This window comes from Periplaneta americana, chromosome 12 (assembly GCF_040183065.1).
Source record: "Periplaneta americana isolate PAMFEO1 chromosome 12, P.americana_PAMFEO1_priV1, whole genome shotgun sequence".
NCBI lineage: Eukaryota > Metazoa > Arthropoda > Insecta > Blattodea > Blattidae > Periplaneta > Periplaneta americana.
The window spans coordinates 162,485,737-162,510,930 of NC_091128.1; the positions used below are offsets into that span (position 1 = coordinate 162,485,737).

The 25,194-nt window shown below is 34.4% G+C and overlaps 1 protein-coding gene across 2 annotated transcripts in view; it reads left to right on the plus strand.

The window, feature by feature from the left end:
• The window catches only part of Top1 (topoisomerase 1), a 43,834-nt gene that overhangs the window by 12,944 nt on the left and 5,696 nt on the right, over positions 1–25,194 (plus strand). Inside the window, exons 4-16 of one of the 2 annotated variants that reach the window (XM_069842443.1) lie at positions 785–930; positions 4,027–4,298; positions 4,384–4,691; positions 5,040–5,075; positions 12,119–12,268; positions 15,068–15,174; positions 16,264–16,379; positions 19,082–19,326; positions 21,497–21,748; positions 22,155–22,379; positions 22,994–23,245; positions 23,385–23,522; positions 23,928–24,127. In XM_069842443.1, the coding sequence (XP_069698544.1) occupies positions 785–930; positions 4,027–4,298; positions 4,384–4,691; positions 5,040–5,075; positions 12,119–12,268; positions 15,068–15,174; positions 16,264–16,379; positions 19,082–19,326; positions 21,497–21,748; positions 22,155–22,379; positions 22,994–23,245; positions 23,385–23,522; positions 23,928–24,127 (2,447 nt within the window). The remainder of the gene's footprint in view (positions 1–784; positions 931–4,026; positions 4,299–4,383; positions 4,692–5,039; positions 5,076–12,118; positions 12,269–15,067; positions 15,175–16,263; positions 16,380–19,081; positions 19,327–21,496; positions 21,749–22,154; positions 22,380–22,993; positions 23,246–23,384; positions 23,523–23,927; positions 24,128–25,194) is intronic. The other variant, XM_069842444.1, reaches the window with a different exon arrangement.

Here is a 25,194-nt window from a genome sequence, read left to right on the forward strand (position 1 = left end):
TGCATAACTTGGTCAATTTTATAGACATCTTAAAATTTCTTTCACAGATTTAAAGCTAAGAGTTCATATTAAATTAATAAAAAAAAAAATGACCCTCAAAGATGTATGTACCCCCTTAAAAGAACTGGTAGGCAGTCTTGTCCTGTCTGGAGTCTGATGTTGGCTATACCTTCCTTCCTTCCTCAATTTTGTTTCTGTAATCTGTCTAGATTTTGTGGATATGCCTCAGTTTCTTTGTGGCTGCCTGTACCTTGGCTTCTTTAATGTATTTTGTCGCTGTTTCATGATTCAGCAGTTTGTTCATCAAGTCAGCTTGTAATGATGATTCTTTACTCTGTATTGTAGTGCCTTCCTTGTCTGCTATCTCGTTGCTTTGTAATCCCACATGGGAAGGAACCCACTGGAACATAACTATTTTGTTAATAGCCTGAAGATGTTTGAGGGCCTGTTTTATGTAATTTATCTTTTCTGTTTTTGGTTACCTGTTGGAAGAAACTGCTTGAATGGCTGCTTTTGAGTCCACTAGAATGACCACTTTCTCAAATATATGAGGTCTGTACAGTAGCTGTTGTAGAGCAGAGAGATAGCCTCTATTTCTCCATCGACGTTTGTTTTATTTACACCAACAGAAGCATACTGGGAGAAAATGTTATCAGAGGTGAAAAAATTACGTGAGCCAGCCTGTATTATACATAGGACGCCTACATAAATCATTGTGAAATGTTGAGTGAAGAAATGCTCACAATGTCCTCCAGTGTACAACATGATCAACACTTTGTTTCAGGATAAAGAAAAACACCACAGCAGCAGCAGTAGTAGCAAAGACAGGGATAAAGAGAAGAAACATAAAGATGAAAAGAGAGATAAAGACAGAGAACATAAGAGCAGTTCATCGAGCAAAGACAAGGAACATCGAAGCTCTAGTTCCAGGTAACTGAGTTCTAGCTCTCCCAAATGTTATAGATTCAACATGTTCACATTTTCCGAAATGTTATTAAATCTATATGCACTGCTTCGAGATTTTGTAGTCTTCTTTTGTTTTATTTTGACAGTACAAAAGATTGACCCTGGGTGTTGCTGGGGTACGGTTTTCATTTTCGAAACCGTGGTCATTCATTTTGTGTACATTCCTCGTACAGTAGAACCCCGATTGTCTGACACTCTATTAACCGATTGACGGATTATCCGACTATCTCTCTCACTCTTTTTTTTTTTTCCCCGACAAACATATGAAGTACTACTGTACGTTATATTAGTACGTATTTTTTCTAGAGAGTGTTATTACAAGTCTTAACACTTACTTACTGTCCAGTTTGGTCTACTGTTTGAGTTGCCGTACTGTACAAATTCTATATACAGTGTATTCTGAGTGTCAAAAGGAAACGTTTTGTGATAAGCATCGAAAAGAAATGCATATAATTCAGTGATTTGGGGAAAGAGAAACTGTGACTCATCTCGCATCAAACTGCGAGACTGATGTTACAACTATGCGCGATTTAATAAAGAATCAAGGATGAAGTGTATAAAGTATGTAAATCTACAACATGAGACCTCTAGGCCTACTATTCCTATCTTTCCACTGACAGCCATTTCAACAAGTTTCCTTGCCCTTAAAAGCACGTCATTGACAACTGAACTTAAATAGTGAACTTCTGATTCACTACCTAGCGTGTTAAACATAAGACCATGGAGAAAATTACGAAACTTCAGCCCTTATTCATTTAATTTACGAAAATATATGGTACTGATTATCCGATTTTTTTCGATTAACCGTCCAGTCCATCCCCTTCATTACCACGGATAATAGAGGTTCTACTGTACTGTGCAGAAAGCATTATCGGTGTTGTGCTGTTTTAAAATTGCACATGTTAACATCCTGCAACATACGTGATAGTGTAGTCAGCAAATAGGGATTATAAAGAATGGACACTTCACGTCGGTACCTTTGATGTAGCCGGACCGATTTCAATGACCTTCAAGCCAGCTAGAGCGTCAGATTCTGCTATCTCCATAGAGTTGGCGCTGACATCACACCAGCTAGCAGTCGACACAGCGGAAATATAACACATACAATTAATACATCTAGGTACATTATATACTCAAATAAAATAAATTGGATCCATAAAATAATAAATCCTTCATTAACTCTAATGTCTAGACTCTAGAGTTCCTTTATAATGAGAGTTCAGACGTTGACCCCAACAACAATTAAAATATGTAATGATTTGATAGCTCTGAAAATGGAAAAACAAAACTCTTACGAGAAGTAAAACCATATACCTATATTATATTATATTATATACAAATATTAAACGAATTCGATACTTAATTTTATAATGTATTATGTTATTTTATAATATAATTTATGATATCTGAAATATAAAATATTATTATTACAACTAGTTTGTCACTGAGAAATAAGGAAAAGCTCTTAACTTGAATTTATTTGAAGCAAAGCGTTACTGGATTATGCAATGAGGTAGGCGATGTTTGGATCCTGTGCCTTAATTCTATTCTGAATTATTATCTCAGCGTATGCTCGATTACACTACCCCTAGCGGTTGAAAGTGGAACTAGCCGCTGGTGCACAGAGAAACAAAACGCAGGAAAATTCGCTCACTGTCCATTCTTTATAATCCCTATTCGCTGGTGTAGTCCTCTAGAAATAAAGATTAGTAGAAGATCTATGGAGTAGGGAGATTATAGGGTTATGGGAACAGTGCAATATTATGTGTGTAGTATCATAGAGTACACTGGGCTGCAAAAGAAATGCCAAGTCAAAGTCGCTTTCGATTTGAAATATCGTGTTACGAGGACTTCGCTGTATGTATGAAATAATTATACAAACACATTTGAACTGACCTTTTGTTAATACAGTATGAAACATAACTGGCCGTATATATATTGATTGTAACAATGGCAACATCCATGGATAATAAGGAAAGCTGCAGTTTCACTATTTTCATGTAGTATTCTTATTAATGTTTTAAAATAAAAAGTATATGAATAATTTAAAATTAATTCATATTAAGCAATAACATGAACATGTTATAAAAGTCGTATTTACATTTTTAAAAAACTGATCTCAGGAAAATAGCTTTCCACCTCATCATATTGTAAATTTTTATACTCAACAACAATGTAATTTTATTATCTCAACAATAACTCTTCACTCTCTACAATTTAATTTCACTCCCGTCAACAATGGGATTTGCTCTTCGCACAGCAACACAGCGTTTGTTATTGCACTCCACAAACGACAATGACAATTTACTTGGACTATTACGAACAACAATGAACTGTTAATCTTAACTAATATTCACAAAGCACTATTTACAACACAGAACTGTCAGTTCTCAGTTCACAGCTCGTTTGTCTTGGCTAGTTCTTCTAGCTCAGTCACTCGCGTTCACAGAATCTCGAACCCCAGACCTTCAGAGACGATCCGCTGCACTTCGAACTCAGGTCTCCCAACTGCGGTCCACTGCACTCGAACTCTGGGCTTCAGGCTCCACAGTTACGGACACAACTCACGTCGCGCTCTGGTCTCGAAGCTGGCTTCACTGCTACACAAGACTAACTCGCTTACTGTCCAAATCTGCCTGTAACAACACTGGCTTACTGACTGACTGACTTTCACTTGCGACTTCTCTTTTATATAACCAAACCATAGTTTCTGGAGAGTTCACGGTCGGTCGACAGATGCCTAGAAGATAACGGATATCCAGACTTCTCTGGATCTTTCTCCTCAGTCACCAGCTGCTTTACTTTCCCCTCTCTGCCGTGGAACAGTGTGTCGCAACCTCCTCTCTCCTCTCCAAGCCGCGCGCCGTCCCCAGTGCTCCGTGGCTCCGTAGAGCCTGTGTCGACTCACGCGCAACCTGCTCTCTTGCGGAACGCGTGATCGAGTTTTGATGTGGCTGTCACAATATTTTCTGAAGTCCTCAGAAAACGATATAATTTCGTATCGGCATTTCTTTTGCAGCCCAGTGTACAACTGTAATATATTGTTTTCTTCGCCTTCAGTAAAGACAAGGATAAACATAGCAGCAGTAGTTCCAGCAAGGATAAACACAGTAGCTCCAGCCACAAGCATAGCTCTAGTTCTTCCAGCAGCAAGGACAAGGACAAGCACAGCAGCAGTTCCAGCCGAGATAAGGAGAAGCACAGCAGTTCCAGCTCTGACAAGGAGAAGCACAGCAGTTCTGGCTCTGACAGGGACAAGCACAGCAGTTCCGACCGCAAACACAGTGACAAGCACAAGGACAAGTCTAAAGATAGAGACTCCAAGGATAAAGGTAATGTGAAGCATGGTGTTGCGTCAGGTGTGTGTTTCTGTTTGTTCCTGCAGTTTGATTGGATTGTTTTCGTTGCTGTTCACAGTTAAATCTAAGGAAAGTGATGGGCATCGGGAGAAGAAAGAAAAAGAAAAGGAAAAGCCACCAAAGATAAAGGTTGAGGAAGAAGAGGAGGAAGATCAATTTCCAGTACCACAAGATCCTTTGATGATAACAGTGAAGGAAGAAATTAAGGAAGAGATGGAAGAAGAGGAGGAGGACTCCCAAGATGACTCCCAGGAAGAGAGTCAACTGACTATTGACAGTTACGCAGACCAATCTTCTCTCACCATTAAGTCTGAGCCTTCTCTCATGATCAAGAGTGAAGAGGATACAGAGGATGATGTGCCCCTAGTAAGTATCCAACCTTTGATAGAAAACTCATCTGTGTACCACATGAAGTATTGTGCATTCACAATTACTTAACGAGTTTTTAAATAATTTAGACTCAATACTAAAAGGCCTTTATTGGAAGAATGAATGAATATCCATAGCAAGGGAAGCGCATGGGAGGTGTGTGTGTGTGTGTGTGTGTGTGTGTGTGTGTGTGTGCGTGCGTGCGTGCGTGCGTGCGCGCGCGCGCGCGCGTCGCGCTTTAACAATTCCTCTACTAACAGGAAAAGAATAGTGAAAGGGCCTTTAGTGGTAAGAATTTAGAAATCTTGCATTTGCTGATCTGTTGATGCCTTCCTCTTATTTCAGTGGAGAACTGAAGGCAAGGGCCACAGAGCAGGGCCGGTATGTCTGTGTAGCATGTTTATAGCTGTTGTTATGTCGTAATATATTCGGTTACACTTGGAATGACTATTTGCAGCATCCTCAATGTTTACAAACATCCCCTTTTGTTTTCCACTTGTGCTATTTTAATTACGCATTTTGTGTATTTTTTTTTTCTTGTGAAATTTCCGTGCTTTGAACGTCATCCAATACTACAGGGAGTTCTCTACAAATTCCACTAGCTACTACCTTTCAGTTTCACCTGTAGCAATGAGCAGCCTGCTAGTAAATTGTAACCTGCTTTCATAATACACGTACAAATTTACATACTTAATTTTAAAGTAGATGATGAGACATTATTTACAGGACCTGAAACTTAATTTGACTTGTTATATAAACCTGTTAAAACAACTTTATATGATTAGAAAATCTAGAACATATTGGAAAACTTGAATATAATAGATACTTACCTGATGTTCTAAATTACGTGGACAAATAGACCGGATGGTCATCTGTATGAGATTGTGAAAGAGATGGTAAACTGGTGTTAGGAAATTCGTTCCTTTGCCGCTAGAGAACGTAGAATATTGCTCTTAATAGATTTCTATCCACAGGAAAGTTTTGTAATATTTTAAAGAATGTGTGTACTAAATATCATGCATATCGCGTTACTAATTCTGAAAATATCTAACTTATTGTATGGGATAAAGCAAAAAAAGTTACAGGGAATTGCAGGCAAAGTTTCGTGTCATTTCAAAACTTGTGCACCAGAGCTTTAAAAGTGGCGTCGAAGCAGTTGATAAGGCCACAAATTCACATTAAATGTTTTATATTCTTCACATACCAAAGATTACTTTAAAGGCAAAAATATATTATAAAATTAAGAGTTGTGGGGAATTGCAATCGAAATTTTGTGTAATTTAAAAACCCTGTGCACCAGAGCTTTTAAAATGGTCTCTCAGTCACTGACAAGGCCATAAATGCGCATTAAATTTTATGTATTTTTCACATATAGAAGATTATTTTAAAGGCAAAAAATATATATATTATAAAATTAAGAGTTGTGGGGAATTGCAATCGAAATTTTGTGTAATTTAAAAACCCTGTGCACTAGAGCTTTTAAAATGGTCTCTCAGTCACTGACAAGGCCATAAATGCGCATTAAATTTTATGTATTTTTCACATATAAAAGATTATTTTAAAGGCAAAAAATATATATATTAAAAAATTAAGAGTTGTGTGGAATTGCAAAGTTTAGTGTCATTTAAAAACCCTGTGCACTAGAGCTTTAATAAGTGGCGCCACAGCAGCTAACAAGGGCATAGATGAGCATTGCATTTTATGTAATATATTTTTCACATATGGAAGAATATTTTAAAGGAAAAACATCTTTTAAATTCACGGTTTTTTACCATATTTAACCATCACTTTCCCTTAACTTTCTCCATAAACTAAGAATTACACTGATTTATATCAATAGCAGACTTCATAAAATGTGGTCATAGTATTGGTGGTGTATGCAGTGACATTGTTCTGCATAAATGAAGCATAATCTCTTCCTCCATCCCCGTCAATTCAATAAAAATTGGACTAGGTATTTTAATCCTGTGAGCACGCATGTACTACACTCTGTGTTTCTACAAAGGACTATTTATTGAATTTTTTGCAACACTTCTCCATGAAAAATGTGTGATGAATGGCTTACAAATAAAAATTCTTTGTTCAACATAACACTTCATTTTCATAACGGGACTGAATGCTATAGGCCATTTGCATTTATTCGTGCAATCATCCTTAAAAAATACCACATGTTAGTTGGACACAAAATTTCGCATGTACTCCAAAAATGTGTAATTTATTTACGTGAATAGAAGAATATAACATTCATACTTTCATTCAGTACAAACGGGTAGCTCAGTTGGTAGAGCAGCTGGCTACGGACTGGAAGGTCCGGGGTTCGATCCCAGGTGGTGACAGGATTTTTTCTCGTTGCCAAACTTTCAGAACGGCCCCGAGGTTCACTCAGCCTCCTATAAAATTGAGTACCGGGGCTTTCCCGGGGGTAAAAGGCGGTCAGAGCGTGGTGCCGACCACACCACTTCATTCTAGTGCCGAGGTCATGGAAAGCATGGGGCTCTACCTCCATGCCCCCCAAATGCCTTCATGGCATGTTACGGGGATACCTTTACCTTTTACCTTTTACAAACATCTGACTGATATCTGTTGTTGATGCTACAGCTGATAAAAATAGAATATCAATGGAAATAGTTTTTCCTGGGAACAGACTTTTTTAAGGCTCAAGACATTTGTAAAGGACTGTCTCTGTAGATGCTTGTAGAACATACTGTTGCTGTGGCTCCAAAATACACTATGTTTTTTGAGATTTTGCAGAAGAAAGAAAAAAGCATTGCCACTTTTAATTTCCTTGGTTTTAAAAGCTACTCTCGATATAATTTCAATCATTATAAGAAATATGAAATTATTCCGAAAGTTATCTTTTAAAATCAAGGGAATTAAAAGTGAAAATGCTTTTCGCTTTCTCCTGCAAAATCTTTTCAAAACACATTGAGGATTTTGGAGGTACAGTGACGATATAGAAAAATCGATCAGATACCAGCAGTTGTCAGGTAACAATCTGTCCTCCATTTACTGTAAGGTAGAGCCATTATAAACTGAAACAGTAGTTCGTGTGATAGAGTATTTAGTAAGGGGTAAGTACAGTGTGTACTTGTTTGGAGGTAGTTACCTCTTCAGCAAAATATTGCTAATCAGAAGTGCATAATAAAATGGTGAATACTTCTTTTTTATAGCGAGTTTGTAGGTAACAGTAATGAATTCGTTACGAAATAAACTGAAGAAAATGAAAAAGTATTACAGTTTCTAACCCTTTTCCTTTTTTCCTTTACTGCACTGGCTTTAATTCATTGTTATCTCAAATTATTCAGTGTCAGTAAAATAGTGAAATGTCTGTGGTATATGTGTTTTCTGTGTGATAATTTATTACGTAGATATTACTGATACTTTCTTCCAGGCTGTATAAACACTGCATCTTATTTGCATTTACTGTATTGTACTCTAATTCCATACAGAGTTCTCTGGTATGCTGTTTCACCCCAGCTCTTCATTCATTCCGTCTTTTTCTCTTTCTTTCTGTTTCTTCTTTTAAAACTCTTCCTCTTTCCTCTTATTTCTTCTTTCTTGTCTTTTCATTTGCTTTTGTTGCTTTCGATTTTATTTCTCTTTTGTCTGTTCTCTTTCACACCATCCACTCATTTCTCTCCCTCTTTTTTTTTCTTATTTCTTTGCTTTGTTTGTTTCTGTAGTAATTATATTTTCATTAACAGGCGTGAGAAAAGTACAAGACTCTTTCGATTTTTTTTTTTTTTTGGCAGTAATACACTTTTTCAATGTTCCTGACAATGAAGTGATTTTTTTTTTTTGTAGTTACATATGGAGTTTTTTTCTTTTCTTTTATCTTTTTCTTAACTACTAGTTTGTATTTTGTTCATATTCATAATAAGAAGTCAATATAGGTGAGAAGTATCACCTACACATTATTACTTAAGCACTTTAGAAACAAATAACATAAAATGACAGTTTACCCAAAATCAGTTGTAGTAATTTGTTTCTTCTTTGCGTTAAAATATTGTTAATAGTGTAGTGTTCATTTTAATACCTGTAAAGTACAATAATATGTAACTGAAATTGAAGGCTATTTTTTTATATATATGTCACAATGCTTGGCACAAACTCCCTAGAAAGTTGCTTGAAATTAAAAGTGACATAAGTGGTGCACGTTTGTGTTTCTTCAACTTTTGCATGCAGTGTTTCCCTAAGTAGCAGTGTTACTTCTGTAAGTTAAAACTTAAATTGCAATGGCTGAATTTGTTGTCGAGTATAAAGAATTGTGTTTGTTCATGTTGGACTAGATACATTATTGTAACAACTGGAAACTGTGATGTTAATATTATAGCTTGTCTGTCTGTGAAAAATCTCCAGCAAAATGTGAGCACCACTAAATATATGTAATACAACTCAGTTACAGCTGATTTTGGATTTAAATATTTCATCATTGGCCAAATGATAGATGTGTTGGGTTTTCAAATTGAAAACCTCAGGTTCTTTGTGAGTTGAAGTTGGAAGTACAGTATGTGTTGTGTTTTGTATCAAAGTTCAAATCGAGATTACTTCTAGCTTCCTATGAAACAGATCCGAAGAGTGTGAATTAACACTTTCCAAAGAATGTGAACAGTTTCAAATAAATGTCTCTTATTTTCCAACTGTTCTCCTGTCCTTGTGTTGGCAGATTTTTTAGCAAACTTTCGTAGCATGTAATCAACAGTCGTATAACAATGTTGTCACCATCAGGAATCTGTCTATGCTCACATTTTTCTTAGTCTCGAATTTCCACTCTTTCCCCTTCATTCTCAGTTCCTATATAATAGTTCTTTTACATTTCGGAATATATTTTGCCAGAATTCTTCCATCCATCCAACTTCGTGTTGATAGATGTAATACATCTCTTTGTGATTTGTATTTTGTAACCTGTGTAACATTATTGTTGTTCTGCATTCACAGGACGTGACATAATAGTAATAATAATAATAATCCAGTAAACACTATATGTTAAAATATTGCAAAAAATCAGGTCTTTGTAGACACATTCTTAATTATTTCTCATGACACTTTCTAATTGAACAATCTATTTTCTGTCTATATTAACAACATTTGCTAGTTTCTGTTAATGTCTATATATTTTACTAATATTTTAGCCATGAGACCGTTCAATTTTTCTTCTCTTTATTTAGATCTTCATTTCGGTGGTTAAGTTCCTCCAGCCAGTGCTGTCATGGTAATTTTTTACATGACCATACACCCCAACCCTTATTTTTCTCCCTTGAAATATATTTTACTCTCCTGTCTTTATCCCTCTGATCGCCATTTAATAGATCTTTTTATGTTCAAGAAGATGTAAACAAGCTTTATTTAAAGAAAATCCCCTGAAGCTCTCACAGTAGATACACTCTTGTCTCAGTGTTTTTCAACCATTCTTTTATATGTGATTCTGGATTCCAGCACTGTAGAAGTGGACCATTTATGTTCATGAACATCAAAGAAGATATATTACGAACAGCAAGAGATGATCTAAGATAGTACAGATCTCCTTGTATGCTCCGTATGGACAAAATTTTCTTTTCTCCATAAATTTAATTAAGAGACTCTCATGTGCCATGTGGCCTCCATGATAGTACTCCCTCAGCACAGTAGTTGTTGGACTTATTTACCATCTTTTATGGAGGCAAAAATTCTACAGCACAAGAATTACCGTATATACTCTAATAATTCCCGCATTCTAATTTTATGGAAAGAAATCTTGAAAAAGGAAATTTATATATATTTTCCACCACTTTTATTACAAAGAAAAATTGTTATATGATGTCGTACTTATTATATTGGTCATGTTGCAACACAAAAAAAAAAAATAATAATTTTGTGTCTTGCATGAGTAAGAACAGCAAAATATTGATAGAAAAATAACTTATTTCAATCATCATCACTTTTGTTGTTGTTGGCATCAGAATCGTCATCGTCACCATCTTGCCACAGCATATCGTCTTCTGTTCCATCCAATGAATTGGTATTCCCACACTTCTTAAAGCTACACATGCTACCACTTCAAGGTCGGGGTACCAACCATGTCGCAAATAATACCCACATCCCAATTTTCAGCTGCCAATTTTTGCAAAAAATATGCAGGGATTATTTGAGTATGTATGATAATATAAATGATGAGTTAGATTCTTAAATTTGTAACATTTTAATGTTAAAAAATGTATTGGGTTTAATATCTTACAGAGTTGAGAACTACCACATTAACATTGACCAATAAGCCCTTGCTGGCTTACATGTACTTACTAGTAAAACTTGTCTGTGATGGAAAATGATGGTACCATAGAAAATTTTCCACCTTGGCAGGTTTCCTTCTTGTAAAGGATTGCTTAAATTTTCATGTGATTTAAGGAACATGCAAAGATAACTCAAGTCACACATAAATATGAATATTTACAGCTAATACCTATTCAGAAGGCGTAACAAAACTAATCTCATCCTAATGCTTAACATAACTTACTTTCACATGTTGTGAATGGATCACCTTGTTTTATTTTCTTGATAAATTTTATTTAAAATACAACTAATGGACTGCACATTTGAAATCAGCATCTTCCTACACTTCAGTACACCATTTCAATAAAATTATACTGCATACTGAATACAAGAGAAATATATATTTTCGAAATGTCTTCTGTGTAGTTGTGTCATTAACTTAAAAATAAATTTCCGTCTCATTTAGGCAAAAAATAGTCGGTGGTTCTTTAAAACCATTCTGTTTTTGGTGCTTACAGAAGTCATTTTCATGTATAAAATCTTTCATTTCCTAGATTTTCTTTCTGTATCAATAGATTTCCTCTTTACAAAGGTTCCATCATAGATTTTACTGTAGTATATTGGTTAGGGCTTCCAAATTCGTACCGAAACATTTTTATAATTCACACATTTTGTATATGTTAGAGACCACTGTAACAGGCATATCTTGGAGTTCCTTTATTCCAGTGACAGTACAAGCATGACAAGTGTGAGTGCGGATACTATTCAGTAATATGGATTGCTTAAAACTACACCTTTTCCCCCCCCCTCTCCTTTTCCTAAACATGTTACACTGCACGTTGTTTTCCAACATTTATAAAAATCACATTTTGTTGAACAAATAAATGTTATATCATTATATAATAAGCATGCATTGGACATATTATTAGTACTTTTTTAAAATTATTTTCCATTGTACAACTAAATACAGTAACAGTGTATCTCTACTGGAAAACCAGGAGAAATGATTAAAATCCCAGATTTCAGAGACATCTTGCAGTCCTGTTGTTGGAACGTGATTATTTAATCAAGAATTGTTTGTGTTGACTTTTATGTTGTATTCTAGGCGTGTACAAACTCTTTATTTTAAAATCGCGATCTATTTTTAAAGCTTACATCTCTTATGTTACTTCTTGCAGGTTGCTCGGTCTAATGCTGCAGCAGGGAAAGTCAAGAGACGGTTAGAAGAATCTGACGAGGATGATGTTCCTTTAATGGCAAGGAAGAAAATTAAAAAGGAGTCTAAGAAACGGAAAGAAGAGAGTGATGAAGAAGATTTCAAGCCTGTTGTAAGTGACTCGGTTTTATTTATTTGCATATTCACTATTTGAACTTTGTTTTGAAGTTTTCGTAACTATCCTTCCTTTTCAAAGCATTTAAACACAGAGTATGGAAGATATTTTGTTTTGCCTACAACATGTTTCCATTGCTGTTTTTTTACATTTAATGTGATAATAAATTAGGATTGACAATATCACAATATCACAAATATGTAGTGAAATTAATGGAATGATTATTCAGTCACGTCATCTGCTACCTAAACAGCTGTCTTGGAGGGATGTACCTGAGGAGGCAATCTGCAAAACTAACTTCGATCGTAAGAAAGTTATGCTTTTGCTGATGTTCAGGACAATAGTAATTTTTGAAAGACACCGTGAGCAAAAGTCTTACAGATTTATCTTTCATAAATAATCATTACATTGAGCTTGATTATTATCTGTTTAAAATAAGTTTGCGATAGTAAAAAAAATCCCAAAACTAAATCTACAGTTCAAGAAAACAAACCTGAGACAAACATATGAAACGAAATATTTAGGGACAATTTTTGATTCAAAATTATCTTGGAAAAATCATATTGAAGCAGTAGTAAACATATCAACAAAAAAGACTTCCAATTTTAAAGAGATTAGCTGGAGCCAAGTGGGGTAGTAATCGGCAGACTTTGAACATCACGTACAAAACATTCATCAAGCCAATACTTCTCTACAATGCGGAGGTATTAATTACAGCAAATAATTTCAACCTGAATCGACTAGAAGTATGCCCTGCGACTAATAACTGGTGCAGCAAAATCAACCCCAATCACGGCAATGCAAGCTCTAACTCAGAACCCTCCAATATATCTCACTCTAGAGGAGCAGGCACTAACACACCATGAAAAAATGCTACGGTTAACAACAACAAAATGGGGAAAAAAGACTGTTACAACCAACCAAGTTTCTGTCCAAAGTCACGGAAATAAAAACAGAATTGAATCTCCCTAAATCTAAAGAAAACATTTTAAGCAGAGAAAAACCCTCTAACCTTCGAACCAATTAACATTCAACTAGATTTAGAAGAACCAGTTACAAAATCTGAAACTTCCAAACCTGTACTAAAAGCGCTGGCATTAGAAGCTGTGAACAATAGATACCCACCAGAAGAATGGTTACATATCTACACAGATGGGTCTACTATCGATAAAAACTCAGGATCAGGAATTACGTGTGCGTTATTCTCATTTTATTAACCGGCAGGACATCATACAACAAATTTTGATGCGGAAATAATGGCTATTCATATTTCACTCCAACACCTACTATATAGAATAGATAAATTTCAAAATGCTGTCATTCTCTCTGATTCTAAAGCAGCATTATATGCAATAAATTCATATAAAATGATGTCAATCCAAATTAAAGAATGTCACAAAATGATCCAACAACTTAAAAAACTACAGAAAAGAATTCAATTGCAATGGATACCTGCACATTGCGGAATTGCTGGAAATGAAAGTGCTGACTTTCTTGCCAAAAAAGGATCCAATTTAATTCAGAATACAAATACAAGCCTACCTTTTACATCCATCAGAAGACTAATTAAAAATAAATATAAAATCAAGCAAAACCAAGCACTATGTACCAAAGCCAAAGATAAAAAATGGAGCATTTTAATAAAAAAACCAGAAATTATTCCAGAAATCCCACGTAAATCTTCAGTAGCAAAATTCAGACTGCTTACAGAACACGATTATTTGGCCAAACACTTGAATAAAATAGGAATTTACACAAATCCAAATTGCCCTCTATGCAACAAAGAAGAAGAAATGACTGAAGATCATCTCATAACCTGTGAAGTTCTACCTGATGGATCCACCACAGAGAAATATTGGAGAGCAAGAACGCTAATGGCTTCGTTGCCAAAGCCCGGCATTAGATAACAACAACAACAGTTCGCGATAGTTGTGGAACCCAGTTGTCAAGGCAACTTCTATGCTCAACCTTCCGTATTTGTGTTGCTGTTTTGATCTATGGCCTGCCTATTGGTTCTCAGTGATCTCATAGTTCGTTCCCCCCCCCCCCCCCCCTCGTGATAGCAGTTAAATATGTTCATTTAAATATGTAACTGTATTTATTCTGGTGCTTAGTTTTTCTTGAGAACATATATTAGGTTCTATAATTCTGAAGGAGGTGAAAGTACTAAGCAAAGAGTTAGACCATGGGTTCATTTGGAAGATTTTTCTTCACTTACATAATAGATGATGTGGAAAACTGAATCATAAGGAAAAGATTAGGTTCAGGAAATTATTAAAATATATACATTATTAACTAATTTTTAATGTCGCTTATGAATGAACATTTTTGAGTTTTATAGATTCGTCCATTACTCATTTCCTCTATCATCAAAAAAAGTAATTTTTGTAATCAGGATTAAATATTTCGTTCTGTTCGGTAACATGTATATCTTTGTACCACATTTGTTTCTTTACTTCAAGAAACAGTTGTCTGATACGCAGAAAATTTTACGCTACGAGCTTTATCTTTATTTCTTTTAGCTCATTAACAATTTTAATCGAAACCTTTTAAAGACTGACACAGTAAAGGTAGTAATAATTGTACCTTTTAAGTCTGAAAGCCACATAGTTGTGGTAATTTTTGTGTCACTTTTAATGCGAATTCTACTGAAAATAAAAATGTAAATAAAATTTATATCACATATTTGTATTTTATAAAAAGTAAAAAATAAATGTAGGTACGTAAATTTGCGTATATTGGAAGATTAAAGAAAGTGTCACGTCATTAGATATCTAAGCTCTTTATCTCTTACAGAAGAAAAAATCTGCTAAGAAATCAAAGGTAAAGGAAGAAATAGCATCGCCACAGAGCAGTCCAAGGAAAAAAAAGAAAGAGGAGGAGCAGCAGGAAGTGTGGAAATGGTAAGTTATTTCTTTGGTTTACTTTTTTTTTCTCAGGATTTTGTTTTGTGTAAAGGTTCCATATTTTATCACCAGATGGCAGCAGTCGAAAGTCGATTTCAATATGGCTGCTGTAGGTGTTCGATTTTGTTTATGTTGGAAAGGAAAAGTATGTTAATAAACAACAAAAACTTAAATTATGTTATCGAAATCTTACGAACTCTATCGTATTGGGAATTGGAAGTACATAATAACAACTATTTATAAGTTATGTACAGAAGTGAAACTTAAAAGTTTGCAAAATGTACCTCGTGGGTGTAGGAGATACAGAACTAATACACTGAGTAGATATGTTGAGGACTATGAAGTTGACTTGGAGTCAAGTTGTGTATTTGATGAAAGGTAAACTGTTTTATATATGTGATATATTACAAAATTCACTAAAGTGAGGTCATAATTATCTGTATGACCTACTTTATAGTTTATGCATTTTGAGGTTAGGTAATGATATGACATTAGTTATGTGGTGTGAAAACTAATGCGATTATAATAGCTACTTGTTGTAAACTAATTTAGATGAAAAAACAAATTAAAACGTAAATTTTTAAACATTAACAAATTTGTTTCATATATACGTGTTTAGAAGAGGACGAAGTTTTAAAATGTGAGCAGCTGACTGTACTTGATAGCTTATTGGCGTAAGTCAACCAACTCTCGTTTCTCCGAAAATTCTTTTTACGAATATTATGCGACATTAATATTCTACAAAGACTTACCAACTTATAACCTATTCATTGACAATTCTAGTGGATACTGCAAATATGCCCAAGTTCTGATATTTGTCTTTTGAACCGGACCATTGTCGTAAAAAAATAATTAAAGTAGTAATTAGGCTTGTACTTGACCTATTTTGTCTTGATGTGTTTTGCATTCACATCTTAGCCTTAAGACAAATCTTGAATATGCGTTCTTTGTAAGACTTCATTAAAGTAAGTGAAAATAGAGTAAACAGTTTTCCTTTAATGAAATTGTAATTCTGTTTTGTCCTCATGCACATGTATGTATTTTCATGATTCTGTAGGTACTAAACATGATTTAAATTTGTTACAGGTGGGAGGAAGAAAAGAAAGATGATGGTACGAAATGGAACTTCCTAGAACACAAAGGTCCAGTATTTGCGCCCGCTTATGAGAGATTGCCTCCAGATGTGAAGTTCTTCTATGATGGTTAGTGATCTGTGGACATAGATTCGTAGATCGTTGTACTTGTGAAAGTGTAGCAAGAACATTGATGTTAACTTAAAATGAGTAATCCAGGTCGAAAATTTGATCCAGTTTGGAGAGAATGAAAAATTGTTTAGTTTTTCCCACTTCAAGTGGAAAAGGCCTTGAAAGCTAAATGCAAATCATATGGTTTAGAAATGCAGGGATTAGTTGCTACAAGGCTACATATTCAATAACATAATAGCATAAAAGATAAATAAAGAAAAAAAATTAGAATAGACCTACTTCAATGAAGATCAAAATTTAGAGACAGGTCCAGTAGTTGCACCTTCATTATCAAAACAAAAGAGATCATTAGTTACAGATCACGCAATTCTCTGAGAGACGACCATCTCTGAAAATTAAGCAGTCAGTTTAGTCCCTTTGCCATCCGAGCAAATGAAAAACGAAAGAAAACTTAAATAAACAAGTTGCAAAATTCTGTTATGCTACAAACACTTTCTTCTGTTGCAGTTAGCTATAACACAGAAGAACTGGTTCAAAAATATGTTGTAATGTATCATATCCCAATTCAAATTATTGTTAAAACACAGCATGTAGATTCATTCTTCATCCTAGGTACTTCATAAACACTGAAGCATATGCTAATCTGAGAATAATTTCAAATGATTTATATAAGTAAATATTTAATAAAATAAAAATCATTTTTTTACACCCTGGTGCATTCTAAATTACACAACAGACTTAGTACAGACAAAGCATCAACTCTCGTGTTTCTATACAAACATTTGAATAAACAGACACCATTAAACACAATCCAAGATGATGAAACTATTTGAAAATAATTGTTTTCATCTATTTGTGGTTCTGGTGTGTTGTTGTCTTTCAACATATGTTCTTGAATTTTTATTGTTCATGTATGGGTATGTTAGTGAGTGTGTAGATTGGTGATGTCTGAAGCCCGGATATCCATGCAAATGCATATTTTTATGTAAACTTTGAAAATAGCCTATTCGTTTTATGATATTAATTCCAACTAACTGTTCCTTTTTCCGTGTATGTTTTCATGTTTTGGCCTTTTTTTCGAAGTAATTTCATACATAATACATATTCTGAACATTTTAATTTAACTTAATAGGACATATTTGAACTTTTATATTGTATATTATGTCCGTTCTTATGGCGATAGTACATATATTATGTTAAATTGCGTAATAGTGGCTTTTACGAATGTTACTTCGTAGAATTTGATATTTCCACATTAATTGTCTATTGTTACAAAAATAAAAGGTAGCTCTGGTAATATAGTTTCGTTGCATCCTGACTAGTCTTTGGACTTTCCACAAAATTCTCTTTGTTACGCTGGAATTTCAACCCCTAATGCTTGCTAGTTACAAATCGGACGTCAAAATATTGAAGGAAAGGAGAGCAGAAGCAGCATGCTTGCAACCTGCAATTTAGTATACTTCTGTGTCGAACTGTGAAGTGTTGTTATGATTGCTGTTAGAACTGCAAAAGGAGATAGTGTCAAAATGGATTGAGGGAAAGGTATTTCTAAAGACAGACGGTGATGTAGTTTATTGTGATTGTTGTAATAAAGACGTAAATACTTGTGTATTTTGGGGCATATTGTAGCATTGCGGTTAAGATGTAATGCTGCAAAGTTGGAAGGTCGCGGATTCATTCTCGAGCAGTCATAGTTACGCGGAAATGCAAAAGACTTGCAATTTGACTTAATTTTGTTCCAAATTTATTTGCTTAATTATGCACCATGTACTTCTTGTAACATAGAAAGATGATTTTGTGTGTTCAAGAATGTGCTTCAGATAAACACTTGAGCTCAAGGAATTAGTTGTAATGCATTTTTTCAAAATAAAATGAAAATGTAACATACCGCAGAACTCAGTTTTGATAGTGCATATGTTTACTGTTTTTTTGCTTCATTGTGCATGTTTTGTCATATGATAGTGCATGAATGCATTCATGTTTTAAGATATTATAATGCATGGAAAAACAGGCTCTAGTGATGTAAAACGATGCTATATAGTGTTAAATTGCGGGGTATGTGATTGACTAGATCTGTGTTGTTCTTGACTGCAGTTTGATTGGTGAATTGTATGTTGATTCTGGTGTTTTTCGTGTATTTAGTTAGCTTGTATCCTGGTGCAGACATGTATTTAACTAGGGGTTAGATTGGTATATTAGGCTTGTGTATTTTAGGTTGGGCATTGAGTTGTGGAGCTTCTGGTTTCATTTCGTTCTAGTGTTTTTTTTTTTTTTTTTTTTTTAACTTAAAACTGGAAAAAGTCTAATGCCTGTTTGGTTATTGGTATGATGTAGTAACAATACCTTGTTTACTTCAATAAATCCAATTAAAAAATTAATTAAAAGTGATTTAAATTAAAAAAACATAGTTGATTTTGATTAAAAAAATAATTTCTCCCCCACTCTTGTTGGCTTTAATATTAGTGTTAGAAGTAGTGATTCATCTAATAGCGTCTATTAAATTTACAATCTTGTCTTGTAAAAAACCAGTTGTGACACTTAATACAAATCCATCAGGACACGTCTGAAAACATGGGTCTCTAGAACTCTAGTGAATGAGGCCAAAAGCAACCTCTGATTTGAGTGTTCTTAATTTTTTGTTGATTCTTAATTATGTGTATACTTTGCCGTAGTATTTTAGCTCTTTGCTCTGCCCACAGGAAAAGAGATGTCCTTGACTGAGTTAACAGAAGAGGTAGCAACATTTTATGCACGTATGTTGGACCACGACTATACTACCAAGGAAGCTTTCAATAAGAACTTCTTCAAGGATTGGCGGAAGGTCATGTCAGAGAAGGAGAAAGAAAAAATAACAGATTTGTCAAAATGCAATTTTAAACAAATGCACTCATACTTTGTTAAGAAGTCAGAAGAACGGAAAGCTATGACAAAAGAAGAGAAGAAGGTAATTTATAGTTTAGTTGGGTGAGATTAAAAGTTGCTTCTGCTGCTGCCACCCTTGCAGATACAAGTCGTGATATGCTGTGACGAATGCATTTCAAGCCAGTTGGTATTCTGGAGAAATTTTAAATCATTTTCTCAATTATTGTTACAATATATTTGTATTATTGGGGACATTTTCCTTTCCTTGTTGTTGGTCGTGTCTTTTAATGTAATTATCCATTTGCTTACACATTGTAAGTTTACACTTAAAAAATGTTTTTATCAGGGCTTGAAAAAAGCACCTGTCTCCTCGTCTGTGATGAGTGAAACGAATTCTGGTTTTTAAATTGCGCTTCTGTAGTTCGACCATGCTGATCAGTGAAATTTTTTAATGATTGACCAACAACCACCATAAAATATTTAAGCCCTGTATATAATCACGGTTGCCTTACTGCTTTATTTTCTTTTTAGTTTTACCCTCAGTGTTTAATGTTATAAGGTATTTCTGTACTACTGCGTTACCACACTAAGGTACGAATGTATTTACGTTTGTGGCTTCTAATCGAGTCATATGTACTGTAAACAAAAGAATTGGGTGTCGACGCCAATTTCACATCGAAATAATAGTTGGCAAGTTGCTGTGAAAGTGGTGGCTGGTGGAGAGTTGGGATCGCAAGTGTTTGGTAGTTACATAGATAGAAAGTGATTTTTCTTAAGATCGAGTTTCAGTAATAGGTTAGGTTTGGTTAGTTCAGGCTTTTGGTATGCTTTGTATATATATATATATATATATATATATATATATATATATATATATATACATACATACACGCAAGATATGGATAGGTATATGCCTTCATTTGGTAATTAAATTGAATTGAATCAGAAAGACAGAATTTCATATTTCAAACTAAATCTATTTTTATAAAATGTTATAAATTTTCAATCAAAGACACAACTATCTGCAAATGTTTATTTGCTACATGAATATAAGGTATGTAAACGTTTTCGCCTTGTGGGGCATCATCAGATATATTAAAATTATGTGATCTGAACTTAGATTAAATTAGATTTATAAAAAGCAAATACGAACAGTGTGTGATACATGGTGATAAAATTTCATGAGTTATATGTATACTAATTGTAACAAGAAATAAGATAAAATGATGAATTTCAATGTAGTGTAAATTCAAATATGATTAAAAATTGGAATTGTGTGTACATATAACTCATGTTACATTATAATACATATTTGTCAAATAATGTTATGCAAATTATGATCATGTTAAAATGAATAAATGGATAAAATCTTGGGTTATAGTTATTCAATGTTTAGAAAATGACACGTCTTGGAGAATTGTGTATCATACCGAAGTTTGCAGTAATCGATGTTGTAGGTTGATTGTGATGTGCGTATGAATTATCATTCATATACTGTAAACATAAAAGTATGATTTATTTATACAAATTATGAGCATTATTTAGTGATCAAATGGGATAGAAGTCTATTTTGGTTTTGGAGATGTGAAAAGATGTTAAGATTACTTACGAGTACTTTGATGATGCCCCACAAGGCGAAAACGTTTATATACCTTATATTCATGTAGCAAATAAACATTTGCAGATAGGTGTGTCTTTGAGTTGTGTCTTTGATTGAAAATTTATAACATTATTTTATATTACTAGACACATCTGAAATATAAAATGAACTGTAAATTAAATCTACTTTTGGTTTCATAAAGTTTATAGGTCTACAATATGATTTGACATTTGTAACTATAACTGGGATTTTTCCTTACATTATTTGCTCTTGGTCTCAAATTGAATTTAGGCTACACAGACATGTTATACAGGTTGGATAAAAATGTAGAAGCTGACCTTAGTATTAAAAAACTTAAATTATATTGTATGTTTATTATTACTTTCTGTCCATTCCAAATCTTTTTCACAGGAAATCATGAATTACGTATTTTATCATTCGCACTCTCTGTACTTATAGTAGTTAGCAATGTTAGTGACTCCTATTCTGGAGAACAGCCCTCCCCTCTCCTCGAGCCTTAACTCTCATTTTAGATGAATAGTCTGTTTCGATGTATTCATTATTACTTCAATTATTTTAAAAGTTATGTAATTGTTACTAATTTATGCAGTAGTGGTTTTTATTATTTGATATTGTAATCTCTTGTTAACAGAAAATCAAGGAACAAAATGAAGAAATAGTCAAGGAGTATGGATTTTGTACAATTGATGGACACAAGGAACGTATAGGTAACTTCAAAATTGAGCCCCCAGGATTGTTTCGAGGACGTGGAGAACATCCTAAGATGGGTATGCTCAAGAGACGAGTGGAACCTGAGGATGTGATCATCAATTGTAGTAAAGATTCCGCAATTCCAAAACCGCCTGATGGTCATAAATGGAAGGAAGTGCGACATGACAGGAATGTGAGTATATAATGATTAGAAAACATATTTTCGTAAAAAACAAACAAACAAACAAGCTCGTTAAAAAAAACAAGAGAGAAGGAAATTTTTAATTTTTCAACCATGTGTTAAAATTTTCCTCCAACATTTGGAGACTACTTATAAGTCCCATTGTTAGATTAATATAACTTAAGAGGGGGACAGTCATCTGTTTGTGTACACTATGCAACTGGCCCAGTCCTTGAAGTAGACCATAATCTGTACAGCAGCCCATTAGGATTCGATTTATATGCTCTGCAAATGAGTGACTGTGAATTTATATAAACAATTTTGGGTTTATTTGGAGAGTATGCATGTAATTACTACTATTGTATGAATTGTGTATACTGCATTTTTTATTGCTAATTTTTGCATTATCTGTTCACAGGTGACATGGCTTGCCAGTTGGACTGAAAATGTTCAAGGTCAGGTCAAATACGTTATGTTAAATCCATCATCGAAATTGAAGGGGGAAAAGGATTGGCAGAAGTATGAAACAGCACGTAAGCTTGCTAAATCCATTGGAAAAATTCGGCAAGAATACCAGGACGACTTTAAATCAAAGGAAATGCGTATTAGGCAACGTGCTGTAGCTCTCTACTTTATAGATAAGGTAAGTATTATTTAAGGGTGTTTGAGAATAAGGTTCTTAGGAAAATATTTGGGGCTAAGAGGGATGAAGTTACAGGAGAATGGAGAAAGATACGCATTGTATTCTTCACCTGACATAATTAGGAACATTAAATCCAGACGTTTGAGATGGATAGGGCAAGTAGCACGTATGGGTGAAACAGGAATGCATATAAAGTGTTAGTTGGGAGACCGGAGGGAAATAGACTTTTGGGTAGGCCGAGACGTAGATGGGAGGATAATATTAAAATGGATTTGAGGGGAGTGGGATATGATGATAGAGACTGGATTAATCTTACACAGGATAGGGACTGATGGCAAGCTTATATGAGGGCGGCAATGAACCTCCGGGCTCCTTAAAAGCCATTTGTAAGTAACTAAGTATTATTAGTCTTCTGATAATGATAATGAGATTCCCCATTCAACAATGGAATGTATGGCAAGTAAATAAATGTAGAATAATTTTGTGTTTAAGTCTTGAGGTTTTTTTTTTTTTCTCGTATTTGTATATCAGTGTTGTCCTCAGTGATCTAATGAAGGTACAATTGTTGTGTTGTAATATGGTCTGAGGAGCTGTGATGAATGTGTTTGTTGCAGCTGGCACTTCGAGCTGGCAATGAAAAGGACGAGGACCAAGCTGATACAGTGGGTTGTTGTTCACTCCGTGTTGAACATATAAGTTTGCATGATCACAAGGATGGGAAGGACTACGTTGTAGTGTTCGATTTCCTTGGCAAAGACTCTATTCGATATTACAATGAAGTGTCAGTGGAGAAACGTGTCTTCAAGAATTTACAACTCTTTATGCAGAACAAGTCTACTGGAGATGATCTTTTTGACAGATTGAATGTAAGTATTTATGTATAATAGATTAATGATGAGAAATTACATTTTTGAGGCTACAGTTTGTACTTACATTTAAATCGGAGATTGAAGGATTATTTAAGAAGCTTGATTTTGTGCAACTTTCTTGTTACTTTTATTTCAGACTGCTATCTTAAACAAACATTTGAATGAATTGATGGAAGGATTAACTGCTAAGGTTTTCCGAACATATAATGCTTCTATCACACTGCAGGAGCAACTAGACAAACTCACTGATCCTGATTTCACAGTTCAGGAGAAGGCAAGTATTTCTTTTGTTCTAACTTCAGTTGTTGATTTGGAAAGTTGATAAATTGCATTGTATCATTTTGTTGCATAATGTAATAAAATTAATACTGATACCTATATTTGATATGTACACTCTGTTGTATAGCATTTAAACTGTAGTGTAGTAACTAGTGGATTCTTGTTTCGTCTTGAGTTTCTTTGTTTCCTCCCCAGGAACTGGAAGTTGAGTGCCGTTTTTAATGTCTTGCTTTCGAACCTGTCTTGGTCTTGCTTGATAAAGTTTACCTCCACATTTCTTATCCATTCATTTTCAATTTCAATATTCTCTGCGCGTTTTTCTCCCCCTGTATCTTTTCTATGCAAGTCATGTTGCTTTATTTAGCCTATACATATTTAGATGCTGTGTATTTATGTTTAGATTTTAGCATACAACCGAGCAAATCGTGCAGTGGCAATTCTGTGTAACCATCAGCGTGCTGTGCCAAAAACACATGCAAAATCCATGGAAAATCTGAAGGCGAAGATAGATGCAAAGAAAGAAATGGTAACAGATGCAGAGAGGCAATACAAGGATGCAAAACATGAGCATAAGAGAAATGGTTCTGCCAAGAACAAAATGTGAGTAGAATTTACATAATTATGGTGTTTAGTATCACAACTTACTAGTAAATGTATCCTCTTTTCTGTTCTGACTCACATTGTCTCTACTCAAACTTTTTGAAAATGTTTTACAGTCACGAGCATTGAGTGACTTCCGCCGAATTTGGAATAGACACCGACTGACTTGAACTACCAACATAGGATACAAAAAATCACTACCTATTCAAGAGCACCATACTCAATCGCTTTCACCTTCATCTTGACGATGATAAAAGTCTAAACTAACCTAACCTAACCTAACCTGTCACTAGAATCCTAAACTAACCTAACCTATTGGCCCCTAACCTAACTTGTCCAGATTCGCCTATACAAGGCATAACAAAAACCTAAACTATCCTAACCTAACCTGTTACAGGTTCGTATATGCAAAGCATAATAAAAGACTAAACTAACCTAACCTAACCAAACCTGTCACTAAAATCCTAAAGTACAACTCACTTACTGGTATTAATAACCAGATAGTGATTAAAGATTATGGTGTACAAAAAGAGTACATATTTTTTCCGCATTATGGAAATAGTTTTTTTTTTTTATGAATTCGTAAAATATTGTCTTCCATTTCTGCATTGGGCAGATTCTGCATTTTACAAAATAACACTAATGGCTATTCTATTTGCGGGGACTAAAAATGTTCACATTGGGCAGGTTTCTGCCTCATTCACGTTTCACTGTAGTTAGACACAATAGTACAGTTAGCAAGCCGTCAGTGGACTTATTGCATACATGAGTGTAAATGTGATGTACCTATGAACAAAATATTCTGAACAGTTTCAAATACAGAGTGGAAGTTGAAATAACTGTGTATATTTTCAGAGTAAATAGCTTATGTTGTATGTGAAGAAGTGTAATACCATATTGGTGGAAAGTCCATAGTTATCTCACGAAAAAATGTTTTTTCCCAAATGTTTAACACCCTCCTATTCAGTAACTATTGCGAGTAGGACCGTGAGTTTTGTCCATATAGATAGAAAATACAATAAATAATCATTTATTTCTCTACCATATTCCAATAGCTTGTAAATTTA